Source organism: Vipera ursinii (assembly GCF_947247035.1).
Source record: "Vipera ursinii genome assembly, chromosome: Z".
Lineage (NCBI taxonomy): Eukaryota > Metazoa > Chordata > Lepidosauria > Squamata > Viperidae > Vipera > Vipera ursinii.
Window position 1 is genome coordinate 83864435 of NC_139517.1, and position 22660 is coordinate 83887094.

The following is a 22660-nucleotide window of genomic DNA, read 5'->3' on the forward strand; positions in this document are numbered from 1 at the left end:
TCATCATACTAACCCACAACCCACTCGGCCAAATAACTGGGTAATTGAAAAGAAGGGAGCAGCGGACTTCCGGTGGCTCCGCGGCGACGGAGGGAGCCTTCCCGGGCTGCCCGCGGCTCAGCTGGTGTTTTTTCGCCCGAAACAGCACCGATCAGCTGTTCGGGCGAATCTGAAGCCCCCTCCTCAGGAGAAGAGGAGGAGGTGAGCCCCCAGGTGGGGGTTGAGTTCTCCGGGGCCGCCTGAGCTTGGAGCTTGGGCGGCTGAAGGATTGAACTCCCCCGTAGCCTGGGCTGCTCCCAGCTGGCTAGCGTCTCTGCTCCGGACTTCATGGAGCAGAGCCAGGCGTCTGCGACCATCCCTGCTTGAAGGAGAGACTATGAAAGGGAAAGAGCAGGCAGAGCAGTACAAGAGGGAAAGATGAAGAGATGAAGAAGATTTTATTTTACTCTCAAGCTTGATGGACTTTGCTTAAAACTTAAAGTGAAAGTGCGTCACAATTGTAAGTAAAAGATGGCGGCTAAACCTCCCCCTAGAACTTTTCGGAGTGCTGGAAATTCTCCGGTGCAACAACAATCATTGCTGCAGGCGTTGCATTCTCCTGATGTATTGACATCGAAGGATCTTGAAAAACATACCCAGTTAATTTTGGAGTCAATGGGTGTTAAATTTCTACAGATGGAGGAGAAATTGGAGAAATTGGAGCAGAGAATGGAAGAAAGGATGGAACAGAAACTTAGAGAAATGAAGGTAGACATTTTGTCCTCAGTGCAAAAAGTTGCTAAATGTGTGGAGGTGCTGGATGATCAAGTGCAAGATTTGATTCAAAAGAATGCTTTATTAGAAGCAAAAGTATTGGAAATTGAAGATTTAAAAGACAAAATCGACAGTGAACAGAGCTTGGCTCAATTTTACCAGATGCAGTTTGCTGTGAGAATTAGAGGCCTAAAAGAGAATATTAAGGAAGATTTAAAGCAGCTGGTTTCTGAGGCTTTTGAGGGAGTATTGAACCATCCAGCATCTGAATTAAAACAAGGTATGGACAAAGTGTTTCGTGTGAATTCGTGGATTGCTAAACAGAGAAAGTTGCCTAGAGATGTGGTGGTTTATTTTGTAAAAAGGGAAATTAGAGATGAAGTTATACAAGCTGCCTACGATACCAAAGTTGTGATTGCTGGTCAACAAGTTTTGGTTCTAAAAGAAATTCCTCCAAAGATTTTAAAGAGAAGGAAGGATTTTATATTTCTTGTGCAAGAGCTCAAGCAAAGAGATATAAGGTTCAGATGGGAGATCCCAGCTGGGTTGAGCTTCATGTATGATGGCAAAAGGTACTGTTTGAGTAATGTGAAGCAAGCGCATGATTTTTATAATAATGTCTTGAAAGTAACCCCATCAACACTTCTGGAAGCTGCAGAGGGATCTGGAGAAGGAGAACATCAAGAGGATGAAGATGCACAGATAGACGAGAAGGGTACAGGAGGAGTTCAAGCTGCAACTCTTTTGGATGATCTTAGAGAACAGAGGGTGACGCGTGCTGCCTTAAAACGCTCAAAAAAGGAAAAAAAATAAGATCAGTAGAAATCTATGGAACTTCCACAAAATATTTATAGTTAAGTGGTAGTTGTGTTTTTTTTTAAAAAAAAAAAAAAAAAAGTTTTGGGATGCTATGTATGGTAATAGATTTTTTTTTTTAATTTGGAATTAATGGACAACTTACTACAGAGGAAGAGGAAGAAAGTTTTGTGGGTTAATGTGGGTTAATTTGTGTAAGAACTATTTATTAATGTGCAAATGAGAATATGTTAAGGTAATAGTGAATTGTGGAAGAATATAGATGGGAATGATGCTAGTTTTCTTTTATTTTAGTTTTTTATATATATTTAGTATTATTAAGGATTGGTTTACTATATACAAGCTAGAGAGTGATGGATTTTAGAGTTTATAATTGTTAGTATATGATTGTTTATGATTGCCTTTTAGATATATACCTTGTATTTTGCTCTGGGAAGTCGGGGGGGGGGGGGAGGGGGGAGGAGGGGAAGTGGAGGGGGGGAGGGGGAGGGGGGGAGATAGGGGGGAGGTAGGGAGGGGAGGAGGGAGGGGGAAGGTGGGTTTTTTTAAAGGAAAATTGTATTTTATAAAACTTTTCAATAAAAAAAAAAAAAAGAAAAGAAGGGAGCAGCATTTGTCTGTAGATTGCTGTCTCCCATTCAAAAACCCACTTTAAAAAAGTATTTTTTTTTCTTGAGGACAAGATTTTGAGCAGAAAAAGTACTCTCTTTGCTGCCATCTAGTCTTATTTTTGTATAGCCACAACCAATTAAAAGGAAAAAGAGATGAACCTTAATCACATAAATCATTTTATTCAGTTTTCACATAGCAGAATATTAATCATGGAGAACAAACCCAAACTTTTTTTCCAATTATTTTTGGAACAAATTATTTCCCCAAATACTTATCTTAGTTCCTTGCACTTCAGTGGGAGGCAGAGATGCAAATAATTTAACTCCAACTTAATTCGATGAGTCTATTTTAGATATAACAAAATCTGAATCCTATCCATTCTTATTTTATTTTTCATTTACCCTTGCAAGTATGCTGAAATAGCATTTTTTTTAACAACAGAGGTAAACTAACACCAACCAGTCTGTTGAGGTACCAATAACTGTATCTCTACTGTCAGGAATATAGTCTTGGGGATGAACACATGTACCATTTTAAACAGTTTATTTATAACACCTTCCCCTGTTTGTTTTTTTAATAGTTCTGCAAACCTGACTTATGACTCTCGGTCAAAACTAGCCAAGTATTTGACAGATCAGTGCTATCCATTTTAATTAATTAAATTTTAATTTTAATTAAATGAATAGTTTAAACTGTGTGCACATGATAGACTAAATTCAAAACTGGGTGCAGACGTGATGCCACTAGTGTTTAGCCTATTGTCAGGACTGACTGGCAAGAAGTCTTTTGCAGTTTTGCAACCACCAGTCCTATGGAATCAGCTCCCCCCTGAACTTCGGATGGCCCCAAATCTCCAATCCTTTCGCCGCAGCCTCAAAACACTCCTTTTCCACCAGGCTGACCTGGACTGACAGGCATTTTAATTAATTATATTTACAATTGTTAATTTATTTTTAGTTTTTAATTTTAATTTATTGCACAGATGATTTTAATTTTATTTTTATCTTAATTTCTGTACTTATTATATGTTTTGTTGTTAGCCGCCCTGAGTCCTTCGGGAGATAGGGCGGGATATAAATCCCATCAATAAATAAATAAATAAATAAATAAATTTGAGATTAGTGGGTTTTCCAATTGTCAGAGATTGCATGTTTGTGATGCAATCCCTGTGATGTATGCTTTATTTTTAATCATCTCAGAATTACTTTGTTACCCAGTAATTTTAAGACAGAAATTCACAATGCAATTTAGAGTGAAAATATTGAACAGAATGCAACAATGCAAGTTTATCTGGTTGCCCATGGTGGTGCATACATTGTTTTCAATGCAGAAATGGCATGAATTATGCTATTTGCATTATTTCAAAAATGATGATATGGACATACGATATGTATAATGTGATTTGCATGTCATGATAAATGTGGTATAACTGTGGCTTTTGCTAGACACTTACATATGTTGATCCAATGTCTTCAGATATCTTGCTTTTTGTGGCACTTAGACCTTCTTCCCCCAACAAAGTCTAAGAATGAGGAGAATGTGTGTGTGTGTGCGCGTGCGCATGCACATGTCTCTCTGGGAAGATAGTTCATGAAAGGTTAACTTCCTGAAATGATATTCAGATTTGTGCAAAGAAATAAAGAACAAATATGAATTTTTAAATGCTTTCTTCTTACACTGAAGTGTAAAATAATTGAGATAACTGTATAAAAAATCTGATATAAATCATAACTATGATGTTGACAAGGATTAACGTTGCCAAAATGATTGTTCTATTTTTATGCAAAACAAATTCCTCATTAATTTTATTCTATTATTCCAGTCCTGTGGTGTTTTAAATTGTAAAACACAGTACTGCTTTATTGTATAATGCTTTAAGGTCAAAACATTGCAATAAAAATTCTGAAAATAGAAATGACATTTACAGAAAATGACAAGAGGCTACACCATCCATACATTTTGTAATCTTAAATGCTTTTTGATTGCTGAATTCCCATTATTATTTTTTTATTAAAAAAATCACCTTGTGCATTGAATTGCAGCAATTGTTTATTTGAGTATGCCGGAAGTTTTAGTTACCATGGAGAAATAACAATCATTCTATCATGTTTAGTAATCTTGTGTTTGAAGTGAGGTAAGATCAGAAGCAAAATGAAAAGCAATACATGGGCTTTTTGTGGGGTGGGCGTGAGGGCGAGGACGGAGGAAAGGTTGCGTGGCGGCTGAGGCAGCTGAGGCGGCGCCTTTCCTGCCGGGGCCTGTCTGAGGGGCCACCGTCGCCGCCGCCATGGCCGGGGTGGTGCGCTCCCTGGGCCACTGCCTCTGGCCGGTGGCGGGCGGCGACCCCGGGGCCGAGGCGGCGGCCGGGCCGCTGGAACCGGGCAAGGAGGGCAGCCTTCCCCCACCTGCCGTCCCTCCTCCTCCTTCCTTGCTCCGCTGGCGGGAGCTGGAGTGCGAGGCATGGCGCCGGAGCCGCGAGATTGACGCTCTGCTGGTCCACGAGCGCCGCGCCGTGTGCCGCCTGGTGTGGATCCTGCTGCTGGGCGCCGGCAAGAGCGGCAAGTCGACCTTCCAGAAGCAGATGTGCATCATCCACGGGCGCGAGTTCGACCAGAAGGCGCTGCTCGAGTTTCGCGCCACCATCTACAAGAACGTCCTCAAGGGCTGCAGAGTCCTAGTCGATGCATGGGACAAACTCGGCATTCCTTGGCAGTATGCGGAAAATGAGAAACATGCCATGTTCCTCATGGCCTTTGAAAGTAAAGCGGGCATGTTCATTGAACCCCCCCATGTTTCAATTGTACGTACCAGCTCTGACCGGCCTGTGGAAGGATTCTGGGATCAAGGAAGCTTTCAGCCGTCGAAGTGAATATCAGCTGGGTGAATCAGTAAAATATTTCCTGGATAATCTGGATCGGATTGGCCAGTTGAATTATTTCCCCAGTAAACAAGACATCTTACTGGCTAGAAAAGCAACCAAAGGAATCGTGGAGCACGACTTCATTATTAAAAAGATCCCTTTCAAAATGGTGGACGTGGGTGGACAGAGGTCTCAGCGCCAAAAGTGGTTCCAGTGTTTTGATGGCATAACCTCTATACTCTTTATGGTCTCCTCCAGTGAATACGACCAGGTCCTGATGGAAGACCGATGCACAAACAGACTAGTGGAGTCCATGAACATCTTTGAGACCATTGTCAACAACAAGCTCTTCTTCAACGTCTCCATCATCCTGTTTCTGAACAAAATGGACCTCCTGGTGGAGAAAGTCAAGACGGTCAGCATCAAGAAATATTTCTCAGACTTCAGAGGTGATCCTCACCGTCTGGAAGAAGTCCAGCGCTATCTGGTACAATGCTTTGACTGGAAGAGGCGGAACCGCAGTAAGCCCCTTTTCCATCACTTCACAACCGCCATCGACACCGAGAACATCCGCTTCGTTTTCCACGCGGTGAAGGACACCATCCTTTAGGAGAATCTTAAGGATATAATGTTGCAGTGAGTGGAAACGGAATTCTCTCTCTGGACACCTAACCCGTTGTAGGCCCGTCGCTGTGGCTTTTGCTGTGTGTCTTTTCTTGGAAGAGCCGTGCTGTGCCTTGAGTTAGGAAAGCTGGGCAGGAGAAGCAGAAGAATGGCAGAAGCTTATGTGAGCTCCTGCATCGGTCAACTCAAAACACAATGGAACGATGTTTCCTCTTGGCTTTTGAAAACCGTCATGGGGAAATGGCAACCAAGGAGTCTGCGTGAATTAATCTTATTTCTACGACCATGCCAGAATGTTCTAGCTTCCATACCTGTCAGCCTTAAACTAGTTTTGGGTGCTGAAGTAATGAATTCAGTAACATATTTCACTTCTTCACTGGGGGTTCTTTTTAAGAGAATACATTGCAATACATTGCCATAATTCCAAGATCAGTATAGGAGCCAGGTGTGTTCAGGGAGGTTTGCCAACATTTGGATTGTATTTGCAACTGGTTATCTTAGCTCTTGCTTAAGGAATCTGTCCTCAGCTTTCCTCGTGTAGAAATCCAGAGCTGTAAACTGAATTTAGACAGTCACACAAGCAAAACATTTTTTATAGCAAGATATATCAAAGCTGGTTAGGTATCCAAAGCAGTTACTGCTTGATGAGACATAGCTTCAGCAATAGTAGTGAAAATACACGCCTAGTGCTTTGTTAAAACAACTTTGATTCTGTTTAAAATTAGATCTGTATGAAAAAAAATTGCCTCACTGCAACTGTTAGGCTGTTTCCTGTCTAATACAGAAGTTAATCCAATTTTTAGATAGGTCTTGGCAAGGAACAACTGCCCATAGCACTGTAGTGAATTGCTCTTTTAAAAAAAATCAGTTCTTTTGGAGCCACTGAGTGTGGATTAATGGTCTTGCTTTGAGTTTATTCTTAATTATATAAGGGTTTACCAATGTATGTCATAATGCATTTTTTAAAATTCCACATAAACCTGACACGTAATTCGCCCCTTTAAGGCTAGAATACAGTATGTCTGAATTTGCAGAAGGCTGTGAATAACATTGATGTGAGCTTATTTTTTTTCCATTCTAAATTGTTATATTTAACTATGGGTGCCTTTCTTTTGTGTACAGACAGTTCACACTTTTGTGTATTCTGAGGTATGTATTAATCAAACTTTTGTCCTGCCTTATCCATCCTACAATCGTTATTCAGGGAGAATCTTAAAACATAAGAAATGTTTACTGTGACTTTGGTACCATGGGCTTTTTGTCTAAGATTTTTCTTTTTTTAAAAAAAAATCCATTACCTTGATTATATTTTAAAATCTTAAGATTTAATGATTAAACACAAGGCCATGCACTATAGAACCATGTTTGTATCTGGCATACTTTCAATTTATTGCCAGAAGATTTTGTCTGAAGTCAGGTTTGACTGTGATTAATATTTCATATTTGGTTCAGAATGAAGGTGAACATTTTTGAATTTCCAGAACATTTCTGTAACATGATCAAATCCTTTCTGATAGGAAGGTCCAATAACAGTAAGATTCCTATGAAACATTCTAGACCTTGCAGTTAGGTTACAAATCTTAAGTTTTAGAATCCCACTTATGTTACATGCTGCTTTTGGCTTCCTGGCTATATATTTGTCTTTTCTGCAATAGTTGCTTCAACATTTCACTTGCGAGAAATAGGCATGAACATTGAACTAACTCAAGGACCTCATCATTTTCTATTGGTAAATCACTTATGACCAATACATAAAAAGTGCTGTCTATATCTTTCCAGGATGTTACTAAATATTGAGAATCAGATTGAATTTACATAGAAAAATTAAGCTGGCTTCTTCAATCTTTGCTTCACAGAATTATTTAGGGCTAAAGTATATTATAAGAGGCTATTTAGATGATCTAAAAATACTTACAGTATGCAGGAAGTCAGAAAAATACCATCAGGGTTACTAGAATAGAACATTATGCTCACAAAGGCAAATAGCTGAGACGGTGTAGTCTTGACACACTCAGTATACTTACAGAAGAGCTCTTTTCAGTGGATCTTACCTCACCACCCATGATAGTGACCATTGCTATTGTATTACTGTTTAGTGCTCAAATTCCTAGCAGGCTAAAGAGGGCCCGATTCTTCCCATTTTTCACATCATATCCTTAGCTGCTGTTTAGGGAAAACTGCTGAACGTTTTAATTTAGCTAAAAAGGGATCTATATTTCATTAAAAACTATTCTGCTTTTCTGAACAGGAGTACTTTGTGTAGTGAAAGATGTTGCTACTATCTGTACATTTTCTATGGATAGATAAGCCTCTCTTTTCCACCACTTTGGAACTGAGGACAAGAGCAGACTTAAAACAATTGTTCTCCTTTTCCAAAATTTTCTTGAAAACTGTTAATTAAAAATGTAAAGCTTCAAGTGTTATCTGTTTAAACCAACCAGAAGAGTTAACTCATACACAAACTCACATAAATAAGAAAAAAAGAGTACTTTTACTTTTCACAGCTAAGAGTTTTGAAGTATAAAAAATTAGGTCAAAGACACAATGGTAGCAACAATCCCATAGAACATGTCATTTCAGTCCTCTTCAATTAATGTGTCTTTTTGTCTAAATGCAGAATCTGGAGTCAGGATATCAAGGAAATATTTCTGGGACAGAGACTTAAAGCTGGCCTTGGACTGCTTCCCCTGAATGTGTAGACAATAATAAATGTCATTAGAGTTGTTGTTTTGAAATGTTAATGCAGACATGTCAAACACAAGGCCCGGGGACCGGATCCGGCCTGTGAAGTGGTTTCATGTGGCCCGCGAAGCCATCTTGGAAACAGTGAGGGAACGGCCCCCACTGCCTTGGCCCCGGCCCAGAGACCCTCCTTCTGCCAGAGACCCTCAGATCTGTCCCACTCCTACCCAGGCCCCCATAGGCACCCTTGATTTGAACAATGTAGAGCTGGCCATGCTCACCCAGTAGGCCATATGCACTCTAGCCACGCCCACCCAGTAGGCCACACCCACCCTGGCCATACCCACCCGCCCCCCTGAGGGCAACCGCAATGCTGATGAGGCCCTCAATGAAATTAAGTTTCATTCTTGTGATAGATTTGCCATTTATTAGAATAGACAGGTGGAATTCAAAATATCTCAACATATCTGCCTTGCTCATGGTGATTCTTGCTTTAGTTATCTCCCATTTGGATACTATAATTAGCTTTATATGGGACTGCCTTTGAAGAACATTTAAGCTGTAGAGAATCCAGTATACAGCAATATGCACAGATTTGTGTATTTCTTGTTATGCTCATATATCACTGGTGCTTTGAGAACTGTAGGGGCTTCAAATAGGCTTATAAATGCAATTGAACTGCTGGTTATTACCTATAAAGCCCTAAAGGGCTTAGAACCAGTGTATGTGAAAGATTGCCCTTCTCTTATTGTTCTGTACGACTCACCAGATTTAGCAGAAAGCTTCTTTCTGGCCACTTCCATCCAATAATATCAACTTCTTTGGATCCAGGAGTCAAGCTTTGGCTGTGCTTGCCCTGGAGAACAACATCCTCCACCCCAAAATGTTTAAAAATATTTCAAACAAGTGTTGGAAATGTTAACAAAGACCAGGTACTTATTACCATATCTGGTGGACATGCCCTAAAGCAAAAAGATTTTGGTTAAAATACATTTATGGTTGGGGAAAATGACTAAAAAACAAATAGATTTTAAACCAGAATTATTTTTGTTAGGAATAATAGGAGCAAATTATGAGAAAGACTGTATATATATAATTCTACATGTACTAACTGTAGCAAGAATTGTATTTGCCTAACATCTGAAAAATGAAAATTTACCAACTGAAGAATTAAGAAAATTTTAGAGTGTACAGAAATGGATAGATTGACTTTAAAGATAAAAGAGAAAGAAGACTCAGTGCATTTTAGAACATGAGATAATTTTTATCAATGGCTAGAAAAACGAGTGAGAGAGAAAGGAATGTGATATGTAACTTTGAAAATATATTAGCCAGAAGACCATCGAGCAATTAACATATTGTTTATGGTAATTAACTACTAATTGTTTTTTAATGTTTTTTTTAAAAAACAACCCCAACCCTAACCCAATCACAACCCTAACAGAAGGTTAGGGTAACTCTGTTGCTACGGATAAGATTTTCTGTGGTTGGAATTATTAAGTTTGGTGCCTTGGGTTCTATGTTATAATATTATATGAATTATGTTATCCTCCAAATAGTATGAAATTAAATTTACATTTTGACACTATGATGTTTAGTGTCATATCATTTGGTGCAGTATAATGACTTCTTCAAGACTTCTATGCTGCAGGCAGACTAACTGGGTTGACTTTGTTAAGCAGCACAGCAAAATTAAATGGATCTTTTAAGGGTTTTTTTTCCCATATGGGAATCCTCTTCCTTTTTGTGAAATGGATTGGCAACTTGCAAACCATGACCAACTTAACCATGGTTTACTCAATTTAATTCAATATAAATCCTATACCAACTGATTCCTACTTGCAGTGGATAAACTGAAATTTTCACCAGACTAAAATCAGAAATTAGCCTGTAGTATAAGATTAAGAAGAGAAGTAGCAGGGAAATTAAAACTAATTAGATTCTACAATGAATGGCTTTTATCCCTTTACATTTAAAACAGAAAGAATTAAGATATATGTAAATGAATAATTTTTGTCTTCCTGAAAACTAAAATATAAGGTTTGTTGTATCATTTGCTATGCTATTTAGCCTAACATAGTGACTATATAAGTGTAAAAATGATATATTATTGTTTTAATAAATATAATTTCCATAGTACTTGCTTATTGTTTACCATATACAATGGGTCCTGTCAATATCTTTAAAAGCAATTTCTGAATTGCTGTAGAAATTTCAGACAAATAATAAGGTGAAATTACTATAAAGTGGTAATAGTAATTTGTACTGTCATAGCAGGCAAGCACGATTTTTGTAATGTAATCTTTACCCTACTGATACCTTCTTCAGTCACTTGGTTGAAAATTATTGAATAGCTCTAACATACTTGGCAGCACTGGACTACTATAACTATTATATAAAGTGGTATCTTCCAATATGTTTTCAGTAACCAGAGAAAATAGTTTGATTATAACTGAATATATAACAGTACATATACATTATTTTCTATAATTTATGTTGCTTTCTAATATAATCCATGGGGGATTACATTTTCAACAATATATCTATTTCAAGAGAGAAATAATTCAGAACTGATCTTTAAAGGCAGCCATCTAAAGAAAACTTAGCCTGTGATATCTTTGTGCATTGCATTCATTAATAAGTGAGATTTTTTGCAACAGAGTAAATTTATCTGGCCCTTTAAAACCTGATTTAACCAGGCTGTGTCTAAAAGCATATTTCCTGGAAATAAAAGTAAAATAATTGTTTACACGATTTCTTACAATGAAATTTCCATGACAAGAACATGCACCTACAAAAGTTATCTCTTTCATCTGCAGGATGAACAATTTTATGGCTTACTGTAATTCCTTCTTTGAATTGTCCCTTATTAGTAACTCAGCTGGAGTTAGCCAGCTCTTTGACCTGCAGACTCAGGCCTAGTTCAGAACTAAATCTATGACTAGGAAACTATTTGGAAATATTTTATTCCTGTTCAATATGTAAAGCCATACCAGAATTAAATTGTCTGAAAAAACCACAGTTGGGAACATAATATTTTCATATAGTCAAAGAGAGAGAAGAATATCAATGTAAATATACTAATGTAAGTATAGTAAATACATTAATAAGATTATATAATAAAACAATGTAGTACTTTTTACTACAGTTTGCTGGTGGCAATTCAAAGCTTTTATTTAAAAACCAAAACAAATACAGTTTCATTCATGAAAAACCTTTCATAAAGGTTTTGGAAGTTGAAAGTTGTTTTATCCAGTTGTTATCAGATTATAGCAGCTCAACTGTAAATAAGATAAAGAAACTTGAAAAATAACAAACTTCCCATTTCTAATACCTGAAAGGTGGAACAGAAAAAAATAAAACGATAAAAACAACTTGTGATCTTTATCCATATTTATGATAGATTTTTTTCTAGATTTTATTTTTGTCAAAGCCATATGCCATAAAATTAATTTTAAAAAGCTGCATGCAAAAATAGCTACAACCATGAAGCTTTTCTGAAAAATAAAAAATAAAATGGTTATCTCTGGCTTTTTCAGATTTCTTCAGACTAAGTTACATTATTCCCATACCTACAAAACTGTATTTATTCCAAAGTGTTCCAATCTAGAGTGTATTTCCTGGATGATATATTTCTGCAGTTTAGTCAAGTAAAGAGCAGCCATATAAGATGATGGGTTATCTATAAAATGGCCAGCATCTGTGCTGCTGTTGTCCTGCCTCTTTAAGCCTTCTCACCAGCCATCTTAGAAACGTTGGGTATAAAAGCTGCCTGAAAGACAGCTGAGTGTGACGTTGGTGCAAGGGAGAAGGAGGGAAGGAGGTGTGGGTTTGTTCATGTGTCGCAATAAAGAAGCCTAAAGCAGCTAGAAAGATACTTTTCTACAGTAGTCGAGCTCACAGGGAATAGTAGTTCATGGAACCAGTAGTAGGAGGTATAGTAGCAGCAGGTGAATGTTTCTGTGTATGTTTCCTAGGGACTTGTGTTATGCTGACTGTTTTTTAGAGCTCACTGATTTGGATATACTGGGGCTGCAAAAGGGGGTTTGACCCCCCCCCCAGAGCTCAAACTTTATAGGAATTAGACAACACCCTTCTTTTACCAGAACCTACTCCATAAAAACAGACATGGAAAAGGCAGAAGGGGCAAATTTTCAGTAAGGGGACTATTATTTTGGCAGAGGCAGATATCCACCCTAAAACCAAAGTAGTAGGTAGACCAGCCAGAAATGGTGCTAGGTCCAGAAATGTGGGCCAATATAATTACAGAAATGTAAAGCAACAGCAAGAAGAAAGACTTTGATTAATTAAAAGAGGAAGAAGAGCAACTTTGGAGACAGACAGAGGAATGATAGGCTAGAATTGGAAAAGAGTGAAAGGCAAGCAGAGAAGGCTTTAGTGGCTGATAGACCTACTTAAAGGGACACAATCACCAGAAAGGGATATTCAGTTCTAAAGTTTTTAATACATGTAGAGTGGAAGTGGGAAAGATTTTGAGAGCTTATAAGCCTTCCAACAAGGATAATAGTGGATTACTTCCATGTAAACAAACAAAACAAACTAAATCTGAGAATGAATTAGGTTTTTGGAAAGCTACTTTAGTTTATAGGACAAGAATGTTTTTAATTGGAATTCCATAATTTTTTCTTCAAAATAAGATTTCAAGTTCAAGCCCACTTTTGAAAAAAAAAAACCGACAACAGTTTGATCTTAACTTGTATAGGCCCAAAATTATTAGTGGAATGTTTGTCATTTAATTAGCCTTGATTATATGCCACAATACATTTTTGACAAAATTGCAAAAACATTTTTATATACACTGAAATAAGGCTTCTATAGAGGTAGATACTAGTTTAAGTATCTAAATTAAATATTGAATTTAAACTCACTTTGTTAATGCATATATTACTGTTCTATGTTGGTTCTGCAAACATGGTGAGATAGACAAGAGGTTTCCTAAACTAGCAAAGAATACAAAAATATTTACAAAGGAAATTTAATGTTCAGTGAATGCTGAAAACTTACTGCAGATTTTTCACAGGTGGAAATAACATGCAGCAGTTAACTGCCACATTTACCCCCTCGAATTTACTATATTTTAAATATTTTCACAAGCGCACGTGGGCTTCATGTTCTTAGATTAAATCTACTTTTGATTTAAAAATAGCCAATTCCCTATTCTATTCTATATTAACAACATTCACACAATAGGTTCAAATTTAAATGCTGTGTGAGAAAGAGCCACTGAAGGCATCAGGTTGAAATAATGACGTGGGTTGAATTCCATTATTATGTTATTTCAGGCAATTCTCTCACATACATATTTATTTGGGAGAATTGGCCCCAACACTCATTTCATACTCTCCCTTAATATAATAATTTAAATAGGTGACAACCCCTGTTCCCCCCCCCCCCCGCAAAAAACCCCTTAATTAGAAATGCTCTCTGAAAATGTTAATCTTTCTCTTTTAAATAATGAATTTGGGAATGGTTAAAGAAATCATAGAACCGTGTTTGTTTACAGGCTATGCTCCTTCCTGTCACCTCTTAAGTTTGCAAATAGTTGGCAGCAACATCAAAGGAAAGGAATTTGCCATGAAGGCGTCAGTGCAGGATGTCCTTCAACTCAGACTAGACCTTTTACAAGAGTTGAAATACAATGCAAGCAATCGGAGCAGTCTACAAACCACACAAATAATAAATACCTTTGAATGAGTAACTTTTAAGAGTTACTACTTTAGTATATTATTCAATATTGTTAATAGAGTGTTCTGGACTATAGAATTATAGTCTATAGAATAGAAAAGATTAATGAAAGGTAAAAATATTGGCTTATTGCAGTATGGTATGTAATCACTTTAAACTGAGTATGTTTCAAGTAGTTATTTTTTACATTTATTTAATAAATGTAATTATTTAGAATGCATTCCTGCTGAATGACTCATATAGGTTTCAACAGATTTTAATAGAATTGGTTCCGCTGTGTAAAGTTAGTGGATTTAACCAAAGAGTATAGGTGGTGTTTCTTATATGAAGAAATTCCAATTCCCTCTTCATGCTATTGACAGCAAAGGTAATGAGACCTTTAAAAAACATTTTTTATCCATGTACAAAAGCCTGTCTGCCATTTTGTGAATGTTTAACTAGAAAAAGCATAGCAAAAAGTACACATGTTGAAAAATCCCTATGCGTATACTGAAGTGCATACTGAATGTGTATACTGAAGTTGGCCCCTTTCAGCACTATGGGTCCATAGAGTTTCATATAATGGAACAGCAGAAAAAGACTACTTGCACTTTTAGTAAATCATTACTTACATTAAGTCATAATAACAGTGAATCCATGCAACTTTTGCTTAGCTTCAAACTTCAGCTCACAAATATCTAGAATTAATATGTGGGGAATGTTTATGGAGTCGTCCAGGTCATAGTTATCCCAAAGATGCTTTTTCATGAGGCAACTGGACAAGGAAAAACAAGGAAGTCCACTTGCCTCATGGGATAATATGTGGGGACTACAATCACCACAATATGATTTAAAGAAATGGACTTGTTTCTCTCTTGGAATATTACTTAGAAATTAGAAGATCAAGCTTTAAAATCCTAAATTATTGGTCTGATGGAATGACAGAAAAATTGATAAAAACACTCAGTTCATTGTAGAAGTTTACCTGGATTCGGATAAAAATTGTTGGTATGAAATGACTGGCTGAATTTCAGTGGTATACGAATCTTACACTTACAATGGTTTTCACGACTGTGAGTCTCATATTTCCCAGAGTCTAGTAATGGGATAACTATTATCAGCTATTGCAAAGGTGAAATAGATAGCAATGGTGCAACATATTGCTTCCATAATTGTTTCTTTTACAACTCTGCCTCCTAGTGCTAGCTTGAACATATTGCATTGATGCTATTTTAAATGCTGACATAATCCGTTTTGATCTTCACATCAAATAATGGAAGTGCAGGGATGAATTGTGAAAACCTGATTTGTAAATGTGTTTGTGTTTATAATAATACATAAGAAATAAAGAATAGCTTTTTGAAAAGCAAGTATAAATACTGAGAACTAATCCAGCCGAATTATTTAAAAGTGTATTATTCTTTCCTAATGCTATTCCAAAGTGCATAATTTACAGTAGTGAAATGACAATGATCTCAGATCTATTTTAAATCAGGAAGTAAACAAAAATTAAATCATTCAAAATTTCATATGCACAGATACTCCTAAATAATATACTTTGCATTTTAGAACTAACATTGTGCATGTAAAATTGCAAATAAAATATTTTATTTCTTTGAAATCAGGTTTTAGAGAAAAGATTTAAACATATAATATATATTTAAACAATCACATTTGTTTTTTAATAAGCAAACACATATGCTTCTTACAATTTCTAAAATCTTACTTAATATGAAATTCTACTGTTTGTGTAATACATTTTGACTTGGGAAAATTGAAATTCCTGAGTTCAATGAAGTATGCTACCAAATAAGTATTTACACAATTGCAGTTCTGGGTGAGGCAATTTGCAGAAAACAATGTCAGTTTGAATATTAGCACAGGAACATATGTTTTCCAGATCCTAATACATACTCTGTCTTGGAAGAGCAAAATATTTTCTTTTAGTTCAGTACATCTAAAAGTAGCTTGATGGTAGTTCTGAGCACATATATATTTATACAATACACAGTGGTAAGGTTTAGGTCATATTTTATACAATTGCATAGCACAACCTGGTCATATAAAGGAAAGTGTTGCTTTAAAAACATAAGGTAAAGAGAAAACCTAAATATAGTTTACTACATGTAAGCAAAATATTTAAACATTACATCATTCTTCTATTTGAATGCTATTCAGCACAGTTACTATCCTGGAAGTAGGGTGGAGGGTGTAATTGAAGAATTTAATCACCACTTATTATATTATAATAATCATACCCCACTATTTGGGATAGTTGATTTATGACTATTGAATTAACCTACAATTTAGCATATATTTGACTTGTAGGATATAATATAACAGTCTGCACTTAGGAAGCCATTGACTTAGATGCGATTTCACCTACTTGGAGTAGGTAAATTCTTGGAGATGTGTATCTCTTTCCTGGATTGTTCAATGTATGCACAGGTATATGGACAAAATCAAATGATCTTACCGGTTACTTTCCTTTATTTGGCATGAAAACTCTGACAACTTCTTGTACAATTTATGTACAATTAAGAATTCATGGAACCATTAATGATGGCAAGCCATCCTGGTCCAGAGTTAAGAAAGCAGGATCAAACCTTGATACAGCCACCATCTTCTTTTCATATATGACATAAAGCTCTTATGCAGGAATGAACTGTTTGTATTGGGTGCAAAGAATAGAAGGGTATACACAAGAAACTAGTCAAGTCTAGTCAAATGACCAGCACAAATTGGTGCTAAATAAGATTGAACGAAATTCAAGGGGGGCTGAACTTAAGAGCTTTTGTGGAGATGTAACAATTCTAGACTGAGTCCTCTTTTCACCCAACCTCAGGTTTTGCCTCTTCTTCTCCTACAGATTGGCTTTCATGAAACAAACTTTTCATTCATATTCTATTTTGGTTTCATCATCCACAGAATATTTTTCTAATAGCCTTCTGGCTTATCCACATGTTTTTTTGTAAACTGTAGACAAGCAGCAATGTTCTTTTTTGCAGGATAGTATTTTTCACCTTCCAACCCTGAAATCACACAATATATTATACTTTAGTATTCTACAGATGGTATTGACATTTGACAGTGCAAGAGAGCCTCTTATTTTCTTCTCCTGAGTTTCTTTGAGATCCCCTGATCATTACATGTATTGCTCTTGTTGTAAGCTTGGTTGGTTGACCATTCCTGGACAGGGTAATAATGGTGTTGAATGGCCTCCATTTGTACATGATCCATCTGATGGTGGACTGGCACAGTTGAAATTCTTTGGAATTTTTTTTAACCTTTTCCCACCTGGACAATACCCACCATTATTTTTAATCCTCACAAATCTCCTTTGTTTGAGCCACATATACTCCTACATCTCCCAGTGAAGATCAGGCTTTGACAGTGAATACTCAAATTTCTGTTCTTTAAATAAAGTAGAATGTCCCGCATTCATGCCTGATTATCATCCCATTGACAAATACCTGGACTCTTAATTTCCATTTCAAATGAACTGATAATTCAAGAGGTTCACATACAACTATGTAGTTTTGGATTATTTTCCTCAATAAATGAGCAAGTATAATGTTTTTGACTCATTTGTTTAACTGATAGGTGAACGCTAGTTTATCTAGTTTTCAGCTAGACTTTTATAGGAAAGAATCTATTCATGCAGAAATATTAAATTCTAAGGGATTTGCAGATTTTTAAGCAACACTGTAAAAAAAGATGATCAGCAATCCTAAAGTATACATTTAAGAATTTGTTTATGATAGAATTTTCTACTATGAGTTTACAAATGGAGTTTTCTTTTTCAAAAATGAGCTTAGAAGAAAGAACAAATGAAAAATTCTTTAGTTAAATCCAAGACTAATTTATGCTATTCTACAAGGAGTAATAGTATTTTCTTACAAGAACTGCATATTATTAGTCACAGTGTTTTTATTTGAATGGTTTAATAATACAAGTGTGTATCAATTAATCTGTAATCAAACTTGGCAGGTCACTAAGAAATTAACAACCACTTTTTAAATATGTAAATCAACATACTTATCTGTGGTTCAACCCAGTAGCTTTGTGTTAAAACATAGCCTTAATAAAGCACAGAGATTCTTGATTTTATGCTTTTGATAAAAAAACTTGTTCCCAGTAACATGCACCGACCCTTAAAGACTTCCATAAAAAAATCTTCTAAACTACATTTAAGTAGAAATAATATAGTTCTGAGTGTGCCTGCTTTTGTCAAACACACAAAAGAAAAAGTACATTAATATAAAGTTTTGTGACAAAGCTATACTCCAGGGGTCCCTGACCCTAAGCTTGGTGCTGGGCTGTAGCCTGTTGGGAACCAGGCCATGTAAGCGGCAGGCAAGTACATAAGCATGCAAAGCTGCATTTATGCAAGCAGTGCACATGTGTGTGAAATTATCCCCTCTCCAAGCCAAAAAGATTGGGACCGGTTTCTAGATTAATACAGATTCAATATTCCTTGCACTGTAACCCAAATTCCAAATTTATATTAAAAAGATATACTTTTCAAGTGCAGCAGAAAAATAAAGTAATAAAAGAGAAAGGGGAAGTATAATCAAACCTATCACAAAATATTTCAAAATTCAATAGAAATTAAACAGGAGGATTACTGATGCACTTAGTGAATGTGCTTGTACAGGTCCAGCATGTTCTTCAGCAGTTTCCTATGTTGCATATCTCTTGGTCCACTGTCTGGCCATTCTGTCATGCTCCACTCTGTTTGTCATATATTGGGTAGCAATACTTCCAACCAGGGGATCAGCTGCAAAGAAAATAATATAATCAACTACTTTCCACGTTTCAAGTGAATTGCTAATTCTGATTCTAGATTCAAATTCAGTTTAAGATTGATTAATTAACTAATTAAACCAATTTATATACCTCCACCATTTCACAAACAGTGGCCCTGAGCAATATACATTAGAGCTAAAACAGTTAATAAATAAATTAAAAATACTAAAAAACCCCAAACTAAAACCAGAATAATAAAGGGAAACGTTAAAAATAGCAGAGCCACTTTGCTATTCACCTGTCCCTCTGAAAGATGAGCAGTGATAAAGCTGAGCTCACCTTAGGGGGAAAGATTTCACAGTGCTGACACCATAGCAGAAAAGGCTCACTGCCAACAGCCTGCCAAACGTGGCTGACTAGATGACAGAACTCATAACACGACTTCCCTGCTGGATTCCCAAAAAAAGGGAAGGTGGGAAACTGGATGAAAATTGTCAGATAGGGTCAAGCGTGTTTTTTGAGGAAGAAGCAAACCAGGCCCTCCTTTAAAGGCCTGGGAACAACCTCCTGCAGTAAAGAGTTTATCACTGCCTGAACCCACTTGGTAGTCAGGATCCTGGAGACTTTTACCAGTCAGGAGAGGTATTTAATTGACAGATTGTTGCACTGACTGCATTGAGGACCTTGTCCATTTCATCAGGTCCAACAGGATTGAATTGTTCCCATATAACCAAAAAAGACCTTTCCCCAGGCATCTCACCTAGATCTGCACCAACTGGGAACAAATCCAAGTGACTTTGTCCATCAAGTATTGAACAAATTCCTAGTCTATGCGGCCCTGAAAATGGTCACCTGAGGAGGGTGGGAGGAACCAGGTAATGCTGAAGAGAGCCTCCAGGTAACACTCTGCAGAAACAATAAAAGTGGCCAAATAATGGTGTATCACCATTCTCACCACCACCAATAGTAGTTTTAAATTGTGTCTGGTTGGAGCTATCCCTGTTTTCCTCCAGCATTGATTTAGGTATGTCTATCTCTTTTCAGAACCTGCAGCTCCTCTGTGAACCACAGGGAGAACCAGAGCAATGGGTCAAGAGAAGCTGCATAGGTACGATTCTATCCCAAGCTACCATTTTATTCCAGGATCTTACCAGAACTTTGGCAGGACTCTGCAACAAAGCCCCCAGGATATCCATCACCAGGTCATATTGCATAAATGGCATGTGATCACTGTTCTGCGCTGGACACAAGATGATCTGGGATAGGCTCAAGGCTGCTATGGGAGCCATGAACTTGTGATGACTCCCCCAGATACTTCCCCAGATACCTCTCCAGATGTTAGCTTGGAGAAGGATGAATCAGTTCCAGGCACCTCAGGAGGGGAGTTGGTCAATGGCTCCAAGTAGCCGTCTGAGAGTGATTTGACTTGAAGCACAGCTGCAGCAGGACAGCCCTGAGGCTTCAGGTGGGAAAAGCATGCAGCCGCAGCCAGTCAGCGATGAGGAAGAGAAACTGCTTCTGCACCTGATCCAAGAACACGTAGGGCAGAGAAAAGATAGGAGCAGTGAAGGAAGGTCAGCCAGAAGACTTGTGAGAAGGCAGCATTGCCCCTCTTGATGGGCTGCACCAGAAGCTGGCTATTTAGCACAGCAGACAGATGGAGACGATGCGAATAACGTGTTCGTTTCCTTGCTGTGTGTTCTTGCCTTGAACTTCAGATTGTATCTCTTCAGTTGTTGCCTTTGCCTTGCCTTTGCCTGTGAATTTGCCTTTGTCTTGGGAATTTCCTTTGGCCTAGTGAACTGGACTTGCCTTTGCTTTGAGGACTAGTGTTGGCTTCACTTGAGTAGCCTGTGGAATTCATTGGAGTTGAGTTGGTGCCGGCACAGGTAATTGCTGAGGAACACCAATTCAGGCTCTTGGAAGCCTTAATAAAGACTCCGTACACCTGTGGTGTCTGTGTGCGTGTGCACACACACGTGTGTGTGCATGTGGATATGAGTGGGATAGCACAAAACTCTTGAGTCACTTTGACGCCAAACCAAGGAATGGCAGATTAAAGTCTCCCAGGACTTTAAGAGCAAGGAACTCCACTATCAGCCCTGAAATGGCCTCCAACAACTCAAGTAAGGAGGTTGCTACACAGCAAGGAGGCTGCTACAGTAGGAACATTCCCAACTGATGGCATGAGCTTAAGTTCAGAAGGGTCTTGCCGTTGGGGATTTGGGGAACAAAGTCCCGAAGGCCAAAAGAGATAATCAGTTGACTACTATCACCCACCTCCCCTGCACTGGGGTCTCGGCTGATGTCAAACCTAAACCAATCAGGAACATCTCTGAGAAGGGACCCTACATGGCATAGATTACCTACCAAATTGACTTTGGTCAATCTCATCAACCCATCACACTTGGACCATAGGACTTTCAAGGGTATGCTGTTCAGAGGCTGGAACATGCCACTGGGTCTAAGCATTGGCCTGTCCTCTGTCTCCCTTAACAACCCATTTCTATTGCCACCTTTATGTATTTATCCTGCCCAAGAGCTCCCAAGATGATCTTCCCACTCCCATCTTTACCCCACTCCTTTCAAGCTATGGTCTTTGCCATACCATTAAGCCACTCACAATCACATTCTCAGACACTCCCTCAGGAGATAGATGAGGAAGGGAGGCCCCACAGCACTGTAGCTCAGGCTCTTGGTGCCAACAAAGCTTCACCTCTCCACATACGCCACACAGTATCCTTCCTCTTAAGCTAGTCCCTCTTACTGGTCAGCTGGAAGGATGGCAAACTCTCCCAATGGTCTACCTGGCTTATTTTGCATGGAGGGCCCCTAACATCAACCACAGACAAACTAGCCATTCCTAGGCTTTCACCATAAGAACCCCCTTTCAACCACTTCAGGGTCCTTACTCTTTGTCTGGCATAGCCATCATCTTGTTCCAGGTCTTCTCTTTACCTGGGGGAATTTTAGAAGAGTCTCTCCTGGGAGTCACCAAATTCTGCATATTTCTGATCTGCCAGGCCTTTGTCTCTGCCATTGCTGTCACAGAGTCCCTGATTGCCAACCATCTGTTCTGACTTTCTCTGACGTCAGCCTATTCATCTTGGTCTTGGCTCTCATAGATCCGACCACCATAGGTCAGACTGCTGTTGGTAGTCCGCTACTACCAAACTCAGCCACAGTTATCTTAACCAGGTTATAATCTAACCTTTGTGTAGTCAGATATGTACTCAGACCAGGCAAGATGGCAAACAGTGTCATGATGCAAACCTATTTTGTATGTACATCTATATACAAAATAGAACTTTCATTCCCACCTTTGATGCCACAGTAACTACTTTTCAAATACCTTATGCATTTATTTTTGATTAGCTATTTCTACTATTAACTTATGAAAATATATTCTTGGATATTAAATAGTGGAGTACAACATTCTGTTAACTCATATAACTAAACAGCATGAGTTATTTTAATATGGCATTTCTTGGTCAATTAGGATAGAGACGTTTACTTTCACTTTTAAAAGATAGAAACAAAAATAATCCTACAGCCAGCAGAAAGCTAAATTACAACATATTTTATAAAAAAAAATTGTCTTACCAGGATTGCAGTCTGTAAGAAGTGAACAAATGGAAAGAAGGACTTTGGATATTGTTAATGCTGGGCTCCAGTTATCTTTTAAAATGTCCAAGCAAATCACTCCTTGGCTGTTAATATTACAATGATAAATTCTTGTCCGAAATGTAACCTGGAAAAGAGTTATATTTTATATTTTATATAGTTTCAGTGTGTAGGCTGCGATAGCTTTGGAAAATCAAAATTTATCCAATTTTGATTATTGAAAATATATGAACAAAAATATATGAACAAAATGAA

General features: G+C 37.7%; 1 protein-coding gene and 1 pseudogene across 6 annotated transcripts in view; one reads left to right on the forward strand and one right to left on the reverse strand.

Moving 5' to 3' along the window:
• The first annotated feature begins 4468 nt into the window (after positions 1-4468).
• Positions 4469-6910, forward strand: LOC310650249 (guanine nucleotide-binding protein subunit alpha-12-like; annotated as a pseudogene). The gene has a single exon. The product of its transcript is annotated as a guanine nucleotide-binding protein subunit alpha-12-like (transcript).
• An 8480-nt stretch (positions 6911-15390) lies between these two features.
• Positions 15391-22660, reverse strand: part of UBE2E2 (ubiquitin conjugating enzyme E2 E2) — a 73261-nt gene continuing 65991 nt past the window's right edge. For 4 of the 5 annotated variants that reach the window (XM_083378622.1, XM_083378621.1, XM_083378623.1 and 1 more), the window contains 2 exons: positions 22385-22532; positions 15391-18812 (listed from right to left, as the gene is read on the reverse strand). In XM_083378622.1, the coding sequence (XP_083234748.1) occupies positions 18715-18812; positions 22385-22532 (246 nt within the window). In that variant the 3' untranslated portion in view covers positions 15391-18714. The remainder of the gene's footprint in view (positions 18813-22384; positions 22533-22660) is intronic. The other variant, XM_083378620.1, reaches the window with a different exon arrangement.